Genomic DNA, 9,851 nt, shown 5'->3' with positions numbered 1-9,851 from the left:
TTCATTTACAATTCTAGGATTACTTGCTTTGGCTAAAGGTAGTTGTTTTTCGAATTGTAATGTTAATAGAATTGGGTGGTTGTTATCATTTTCGTCTGTATTTAACAGGTTTAAGGTACTGGAAGTCACTTGACCTGTAATTGAATCGCTGTGGTTAAGCAAATATTGAATTAAACTTCACCCTGCTCCGCGACCACCTGGAGTCCATAGGACTCCCCAAAGCAGTCGGGCAAATATTTATTTTCATATAAATTATTGTCATTTGCACCTATTAGATAGATATTCTCTTTTGAGACAGCCATAATAAATAGTTAGCGATGACGCAAACGATATGTTTGACCTTATTCCGTCAAGCCATAAAAGCATTCATGACGTAATGCTGCCGACAGTTTGTAAAATGAGAATAATATCTACTAAAGGTAAAGCTGCAATACCGCATCCAAATTTTCCAATATCAATGTTTAGTTTCATTACATGTAAAGATAACACACACACACACGTGAGTTACAGCTGTAAATAATACAAGTAATTTATGAGTCATGATTTTATTAAACATAATATGACATTGCATTGAAACAAAAGCTTAACGAGTGTAAAATTATTTAGGGGTAAAAAAAAACTAATACAGCTATTAAATCACAATATTATGATAAATAATTGATATAGTGCATCAGGATTAGTCATTCTGGCAACATGCCACTACGTACATAAAGGTGAAAAATAATTATTAAAAATTAAAGACTAAATGAAATTAACAGAACCACCCGACGTAAGATTCTTTTTAAAAAAAAAACTTATTTCGCGTAATATTAACCGAACGATTAGGTTTAAACTAAATTTTCCCAGGTCATTCATGATATTTTAGTTACAAGTGATTTGAAAAAATACAGCAATCATCAGACGAATTTAATACACGTTATATTTTTTTAGAACTGCTAGCTATATTAATTTAGAGGCAAACGGTTTTAACTCGATAGATATTTAGCTATACGTATCCATAGAGGCGGGGAACAAAGGCGAGGGGCAGAACAAATTGACGTTTCCCGCTGTTTCCACCAAAAAAAAAAAAAGTATCTAGGAGAAAATCCGGAATTAACCTGTTTCTGAACGTACTCTGATGCACTTTACATTTATATTTAGAATAAGGCATGCGTACATAGAATGAAATAGGTAGATATGTGGTAACTATTACATTGTATTAGTAATGAAAAATATGTGATACAATTTTATTTTCAAGGATTGTTTTCCAGTAGGTACTTAGTCAATATGTATAATGTCTTATTCATATTACAATACAATATTTATACAAATTATTTTTAAATGATGACAAATAAAAGAACAGTAAAAATAAAGTAGTTGTTCCTCTCATTGTTTTATATATTTTTTATTTAACAAATCTGGATAAAATATGCCATTATGTGCCAAAAGTTGTATAATACAATAGGTAGCATTTACTTCTCAAATCGAGACATATTTGAATACAACGTGAACCTAATAAATTTCAACGTCAAATTTTTTGTTTTTTTTTTCTAACAGAGAATGGAGTTCTTTCTGTTCCAAGAATATTTTATGGGTCAGCCAATTTGAGTGCTGATAAGTTCTCTCTCTCTCAATTTTTAACACTTAGATAATTAACACGTCTAGATAGTTTCTTGCTCTTAGACAACCAATGCCACAAATATTAGTTTAGTGTGCGTGACAAGCTACGTATTACACTCGCGATTTGTATGACACTTTGTGTTCGTGTGCATGCATTTCTCAAAATAGAGGTTAGTTCTAAATACAAATTTTCTTCAGCGTTTTCACAGCTGTCATAGTGTATCTAGACGTATAACGGCCGTTCCCAATATACTATCTACAGATAGAGATAAATTACTACCTTCTGCTGTCAGTAATTAGCTGTCAATAATCTGAAGCTATCCCAATATACCTGATAAGTCAGCAATTTATACGTCGTCCTATTGACAGACAGCGTGTACGGATAAGGTAAGTTACCGTCGATAAGTTTATTGGGACAGAAAAGTCAACGATAGTTACGATATTTTTATCTCAAGTAAGAGATAGACTGAATATTGGGAACGGCCGTAAATGATCTAAGTTTTAACAGATTTATGCATTGAATGACCATGCTAGTAATGACTAAAAGATAAAATAGTGTACAATAATAAATTGGCACCATATAGGTACATTTGCAACGTGGCTTGAGATAGATAAGAAAGTAGCTAATATTGAGAAAGCAAGTGCCTTAATACATAAAGACATTAATAGATTTTTAGAATATTCCGCTTTCCGAATAGATATAATAAACATTAGCTTTGTTAACAGAATATACCGCTACGGCACATAATCATAACCAAGTTGGCGAATTCTAAAATATGTTTTTTTATATTCCGGCTTTCTTATACAGTTTTATGTTATTATAATTAATATTTGGAATGAAACAATTTCACTAGTTTATTATTAATATAAACTTTGAAATAAAATAACAACAGAAAATATATTCGCGTGAACCATTAGGTACCTATTTTCTAATATCGCAACTTAGTGTTTAGAGGCTTTGGCATGTTACAATTAAATAAAACCGGGTCCATATAAGTCTGATAAACGACAGCGAACTACTAACTCACAAACAAAAGAGTGTATGTCATAGTATATCTTAATATATATAAATTACGTTGTTTGTCCGCGATCGACTCCTAAACTAATGAACGGATTTTAACGGGGAATACTTTATGGAGTGCAGTTTGGTTCAACTTGAGAGATAGGATAGTTTTTATTTCGATTTGGGACTCATAATTATTTCTATTTTCAATATTTGTTTTGTATGGACATATTTTTTGTGTGAGAATTTATTGACGCTCGGTTTAACAGTTCTGCTGTGAAACAATTTCATTATAACAACAAGGAGCATACATTTCGAAATAATTCTTGATGTTATATAAAAATTATTGGCAAATTCCTATAAAACAGTTTTTTTATTATCTACAGAACAACGTCTGTCGGGACAGCTGGTCTATACTAATATTATAAAGCTGCAGTGTTTGTTTGTTTGAACGCGCTAATCTCTGGTACTACTAGTCCGATTTGAATGATTCTTTCAGTGTTGGGTAGTCCATTTATCGAGGAAGGCTATAGGCTATGTTTTTTTTTTCAAAATTAGGGATCCGTAATAAAATTGCTATTTTGTAACACAAGGAGTAAAATCGAAAACCTATTTTTGCGTGCGCTGCAAAAACTATTGACAATAGAACAAAATGATGTACAGGCTATAATATAGGCAATATTTTATTACTTATTATAAAACTATCGCGTGAATTATACTTTATATGGCAAAACAACGTATGCCGGGTCAGCTAGTTTTATATAAAAAGCTAAAGTTTTTAAATTTATCTTTAGCTCAATTAAACATAAATATTTATCCTTTAGGGCGATTTTGTTCGCTGTATGTATATCAGGCCTGACTTAACTCTTGGTTAAACACACAAGTAAATTAAAAGTATTAAAAAACTTGATTGAATTTATCATGTACAATCATGTTCAGCATTTAAGCATCATTTTAGAAAAAAACATGGTTTCCGACTGACTGTATCATTAAGACTAATTATTAAAACTTACTCAAGGCACATGATTAGCTAAAGGGTACTTAAGATGCATTTGGTGTTAGTGATTAATTAGCGATTTCAATCACTCTCCGTGTGTGTGGAAATACCGTTTTTTCTGTTTATATAAATAATAATATACGTTTATAGAAATTAATATTATAATTATCGGGAATTTATTATAGTTTGTTTGAGAGCAATATACATTATAACATATCTTATTGGTTTCCTGTAGTTCATTATTGACCCTGACCTGTTTTTTGGAAACCAGGAGTAAAATAAGCAATAAGTTTCTGTAAATTACTAAGCAAATTTAAACATTTATAAATTGCATAAGTACCATTTGTGTTTCTAACAGTTAAAGAAAAGCATATTATACGATTTCTATCGAGTGTTACTACACCACAGACAATAATTACTGAAATGAATACTTTTAAGTGAGTAGGAATAACCTTGACATTATAATATGAAAATATTATGCACTAATACGGTCGGAATTTTATACAAATAGTTGAAATTCTTCACCACACAGCTAATTACCTCCGCTATGGTCTTTTGCAAATCGAGAAACAAGTTTACTCTGTGACAGAATTTATTTCGTTTTCCCACTATGACATAAACTAATGACATTCCATTTCGGTATCATTGTAAAAAAATCCAGCTTTAAAAAATAACTTACAATAATATATCGTATTAATTTTTAATCAGAGAAAATTGATCGATAAGATAATTATATTTCATTAAAACACTGCTAAAATATTCTAATACATTAAAAATAAAATAATACTATAAAGTAAAAACTATATTAGACATTATTATGAATGCAAAGACTAGAATTACTGTAAAAAATATTATGCTTCAAATGAAAGTGTAAACATAGACATCGATTCTAGTACAGTTGGATATAGATTACCAAAAAGTAACCTACTAGATTTTATTGTAATAATTTGACAAATACCTAATAAGATTCTGTGTAGAAATTTCGTATTATGTAATTTCATTGGTAGGTGTCCGTACTGCGACCTAATGTCAAACTGAACCATGGCCCTTATGGAAGTTAATTGCTCATTGCTAATGTTATCGAATTTCACACAAAATCGATTAATTCTCAAAGCTTTATCATCGTCAGCATTATCAGATTAGTAGAATTGTTTTATACCATTTAGATAAACAATGTTATTTGATTAAACACAGGCAGAAATAAGTAAGATTAATACTATAACATAATATGAAATATATCAAAATTATTAAATCACACTATAATAACATATATAAATTATATTTACCTTATTCAATAAATGAGTTGCTATCAGATTCTCGCAGACTCAGTTGTTACGAATAATTAAAAAAATATACATAAGTAGTTCTAAAATAAAGAATTATTTTTCTTTGTTTGCTTAATTTACGTGTAATTCATTTTACAATCATTATCAAAATACATTCAGATTATCAAAACATATTCGGCCCGTGAAATGGACACGCATAAAGATCTTTGATATAAAGTATAATATAAGAAATTTGTTTTAGATGTTGATAGGCTCTTGGTTGTAGGAAAGATTTATTACGGGGGAGGAGGCGCCATAATCCGGAGTCGAGGATGCCGAAGTAGGAGGAGATTCGACAGGTCTCAAGAGCACGGGGGCTATGTACTCCTGTGGCCGCACGCTAGACTCTTCCTGCAAGGGCTGCGGCGGCGTGCAGCTCGGGAAAGGACTCAACAAAACGAAAGTTCCGAAGGCGACCACAGATGCCATTATCAATATTATGGTTCTTGCCTCGAAGCCTGCCCGCAGTCCGGCCCACGCCGCCATGTTTATAAGCAAGAGTAACACAGAAACGCGAATAAGTCTCACGGCGGTCGCGTGGATGCGGCCCCCGCCGACACCGCTCATGTCGGACGGTCCATACGCGAAATACAAATTGTGTTTGTCGCCGATATGTTTGAATAAAAAGTAGATCAAACCAAATGGAGCGACTAACGGGCAAGCAAGACTGTATACTATGCTGATCGAGAAGATAGCTAAGCTCCAAGCGTAGTGGACACCGAATGGAAATTCATACAAAATTGCTTTCTTTACGTAACTCTTTTCAGCTTTTGACTTAGATTGTAAAAGATACCACACATACAAAAATAGTTCAGGGAAACGTATTAACTCGAGGGATGTACCAATAAAGCCGGATGTGATTACATAATTTACAAAGAATGCACCCTTATCAGGTAGGAAAACACAATCCCAACGCATTGTATCATTCTCGTGGTGCAATGTCCAATCAACAAAAGCACCTGCGCTAGCCAGACCCAAAGATGGTAATATTAAGGTCATGAGAAGTAGGAAGGACACAGTCTTTGTCATTATAGAGTGGTTTTGCTGGGATTTAGTCCAGTGATTTAAAAACTTGTCAGAGAACGAAACTATGGCTGGCATCACAGCCGCCATTGTCCACAGTAGGAGTGTAGGAAGAAAGTCAAATATAAGGCTACTTATTTTGCTGACACTATCTGGTTTAACTACAACTGTGTTAAAGAGATTTACTATAATTGCGGGTGTTGTCAAGAAGAAAAGAACAACGAATAGACAAAGATTGACAATTACAGCTCTAATGTACCATACACCAGGCTTTACACTCAAATTGTCCCAAATGATATCAGAAGGATTGGTTGCATGAGACAGAACCCAGCCTCGGTGAAGACTAAAATGATTAATAACATGTTCAGCTAATTGATAAGAAGGGAGTGTTAGAAAAGCAACACCTAATGGATCATTAAGTACTATTGCTCTGCATCGTTTAGCTTCGTCTTTCAACCTTTTCTCTTCGTTTGTATAAAATTCTAAAGCATCCACTTCAGGGCCAAAAAGTTTGGGCTTCACCATTATTCTTTTACCTGTCTTTTTAAAGTATGTATCAGAATAAATAAGTGCTTCAGTGACCATATCTTTCTTTTCATAAACTTCAATAAGTTTATTTACATTGTAAGCTAGTCGTAAATCTACAATTTGTATGTTTGGGAAATTGTGAGCAAAATATGCCCTCAATGTAGCCTCATTTCGATCAGCTCTTGATATGTTTGTTATCATAATAGTGCCTGTCATACATGTTGGAACAGGTTTTCTGCCTGTACATCTTCTCATTATCAATACTGATATTGGTAAAAATGAGATACTTATCAGAGTATGAACCCATAGCCAATAAGATCTGCCGTTTAAGTTTGATAGAGTTGTTCTACTAAAAGTACTGGCATCTACCTGCAAATTAGTACCTTGGAAATTTATAGGTAAGATAACTCCTATAGACACAATAGTGACAATAAACATAAGTGTGATGCAGTGTCTCTGGAAGGAAAGGTAGTGCACAGCATCAGGACCACACTTGTTAAGGACTTGTTCGCGTGTGAGGCGGAACACAGCCGGCAGCCACGTGAAGAAACCTTCATCAATATTCAGCGACTCATCAGCACGTCTTTCAACTAAAGCAGCATCATCACCTCCTCTATAGAATAAATTAGTCCATCTATTTTTCGATCTCTGTACTAAGGCCATCCGCCCATAATTCCACGCCGTTCGTCGTAATACAGAGAATAATAAAATTAAACATATCCAAGATATAACGTTAAGGATCAATGTTTGAGGAATTCCGTTGTAGGCTCCGGTTATAATGACGTTTTGAGAAGTATTCAAGAGCATACAGCCCTCATCATCGGTCCCATTCGATGCATTAGCTGCCAAACTGTACGAAAATCCTTTTGTCGTAAAACGACTCATTGTTGATGTTGCAACTCACACAGTGAAAGGAGAATATTCACATAATTAATTTACCACACAAGATAATATGATGCCGTCATGTAATCACTTCAATTGTAGTGGCACAATATATCAAACACAAAGTTTCACCTTGGTAACAGACTTATAAATTAAGTACACAAATTGTTCCAATAAAAAAACATCAATGCGATCCCAAATCACACAATTATTTTGATTCAATTAAAGTTTTAACAATTGCCTTTGACTTATGACATGACGTTTGCTGGTTTTTGACATTCTGAAATCTGACACCATTTGAGTAAAGTCAATTGTCAAGACGATGTTGGTCCATGGCTGCTCGATATTCGCCTTTTGGCGCTATTGGCCATGTAGCGAGAGTCTGTGGTACTAAAATTAGTGATGACAACCTGGTGGGAAACTATTTACAAAAATAAAAATGTTGTGTGTACAAAATACACATGTCAGAAGTGAAACTTCTTTGGGAACCTAATTTTTAAATCTCGTTTATATTAATTATTCTAATCTGTTCTCTAAGCCAAATGTTTTTTGTCGATATTAGTAATTATTAGATGTTCTACATACTCACGGCCACGCGCTAAACTTGCATACTACAACGCCAGTAGGGAAGATGTTCTACACTCTCGCAGCCACGCGCTAATCCTGCATGATACAAAGCTAGTGGGGAATATGTTCTACGTTTTAGCAGCCGCGCGCTGATCCCTCGAGTACCTCGGATACGATATCCATATTGTTGATATCAAAATTTTGCGCAGCGGCCGTTTTGGATCTATTAAATTAACCCAAATTCGTTCTCTGCACCCTTGAGAACCTCGGATACGATATCCATAATGTTGAAATCATAATTTTGCGCAGCGGCCATCTTAGATCAAAAAAAACGAAAGTAATTCTAAATGTAAAAATATTTCAGAGTATTGTACGTTCCTTCGCAGCCATTTGTATTATACTTCAAAATTAATATTCTGGACGCTCGCGAGTAGCTTCAAAAAATTTGCGGTCAAATATATGGAACAGGCTGTCCAGTGGTATTTCTACAGGTCAATGGTTGTTTCACATAGCAGCTATAATGTCTCTAATATTCTTGTAATTATACTTCTTTTGGGGCCTTAGGTTAAAATTATCAGAGTGAAATTTAATTTTGCGTGTGCACACCGTCACGCAAATTCGACACTCTTACGTTAGCTGGTCAACTAGACCATTTGTCATATCATTGTTCAGCTACCAAGTCTCCTTGAAACTAACTGACTTGATTCGCTCTTAAAATATATTTATATATACATATATATAAAATATAAATTAATATAAATAATGTCTAGTTTTAAAGTTCTCTTTTGTTAATTTTAATATTAAGCTAAGCAAAGTCTTACTAGTTTAAACTAAGGGATACGTTTTAGTTATCTCAAAGAAAAAAACAATTAACATAATTAATATTTTATTAATAGATTTGTTTTGGTTTATAGTTTCGGTTGAGACAGTTTTTGGTATTCGTTTTTCAGATGTTGCAATAAAGTCGTAGGCGAGGGTCCTGAATCTGAAATTATAACAGAATACATATTAGCAGAAGTTAGTTATCTCTAATTTTTAGGCTTTAAATATTTTTTTACATATCATAAACACAATATAATAATAAAAAAGGATTTTAAAGGTAATAAACTTATTACATATAAATGAAATAAATAAAAATAAATTTAATAATAAAATAAAATAAAATATCGGCAATCGATAAAAAAGTGTAAAACACTACAGATAGATTATAATATTATAATTTTTATTCTAGATGAATTAAATACTTCATCACTTTTAATCACTTTAAGCATTCTTTATTAGCTTATTATTTGTTCATAAGTGCTTACCTTTCTTTATCCAAAAACAATTTAGCCATGAAAATTCTCTTACTCCCAACTGACCAGCCAGATTTTAAACCACATTTCTTATTACATGGTATAGCTTAGAAAGTCTTACGCATTTATTATAAAAATAATTAAGCACATACCCTGAATAATACACGAAGAAAGAAAAAGAAAACGAAAATTCGTAACAAAAATTGTTAACAGTCACTTTTATTTTGAATGAATGACATGTCACAAGACACTACCACCAAACACCAAAACAAACAAAAGAGTCGAATATATGTTAGAGCGAGACAGCGTTTGCCGCCATTATTTTAAGTTGGCCAAAACTTCCAAAAGGTACCTTCAATACATTCCAAATTCCATAATAAATTGTCAATTGTAATGTCATAGAGCACATATTATTACATACAAACACAGACTTAGAACATACTATAATACGATTCTTGCAAGTTTGGTTAAAGCCTAGCACATGATCCGATTTGGTGCGACCGGTCTATCCAAAGAGTATAATGTATAGGGAAAATAGAGCCCTCTCTACGCATTATGAGCTATCTATTTGAAAACTAGCGGCATCTGGAGATTGGCCCCGAACATAACTATTTATAAGCTCGAAATTATAA

At 33.0% G+C, this 9,851-nt stretch overlaps 1 protein-coding gene and 1 long non-coding RNA gene across 2 annotated transcripts in view; both read right to left on the bottom strand.

Annotated features, from left to right (window-relative positions):
* Positions 1–529: 529 nt before the first annotated feature.
* Positions 530–7,595, bottom strand: LOC126968681 (CSC1-like protein 2). Its single transcript, XM_050813730.1, has one exon. It carries the CDS (start codon positions 7,358–7,360, stop codon positions 5,123–5,125), a length of 2,238 nt encoding a protein of 745 aa, XP_050669687.1. The 5' UTR covers positions 7,361–7,595; the 3' UTR covers positions 530–5,122.
* Positions 530–9,851, bottom strand: part of LOC126968782 (uncharacterized) — a 559,194-nt gene continuing 549,872 nt past the window's right edge. Inside the window, exon 2 of the long non-coding RNA XR_007730286.1 lies at positions 530–1,879. This is a non-coding gene — a long non-coding RNA (uncharacterized LOC126968782). The remainder of the gene's footprint in view (positions 1,880–9,851) is intronic.

Source organism: Leptidea sinapis, chromosome 16 (genome assembly GCF_905404315.1).
Source record: "Leptidea sinapis chromosome 16, ilLepSina1.1, whole genome shotgun sequence".
Taxonomy (NCBI): domain Eukaryota; kingdom Metazoa; phylum Arthropoda; class Insecta; order Lepidoptera; family Pieridae; genus Leptidea; species Leptidea sinapis.
This window is presented reverse-complemented; position numbering and strand designations above follow the sequence as displayed.

What these genes read in the sequence shown, in the direction of transcription:
- LOC126968681 (XM_050813730.1), bottom strand. Translation starts at nt 7,360, where the DNA reads ATGAGTCGTTTTACGACAAAAGGATTTTCGTACAGTTTGGCAGCTAAT.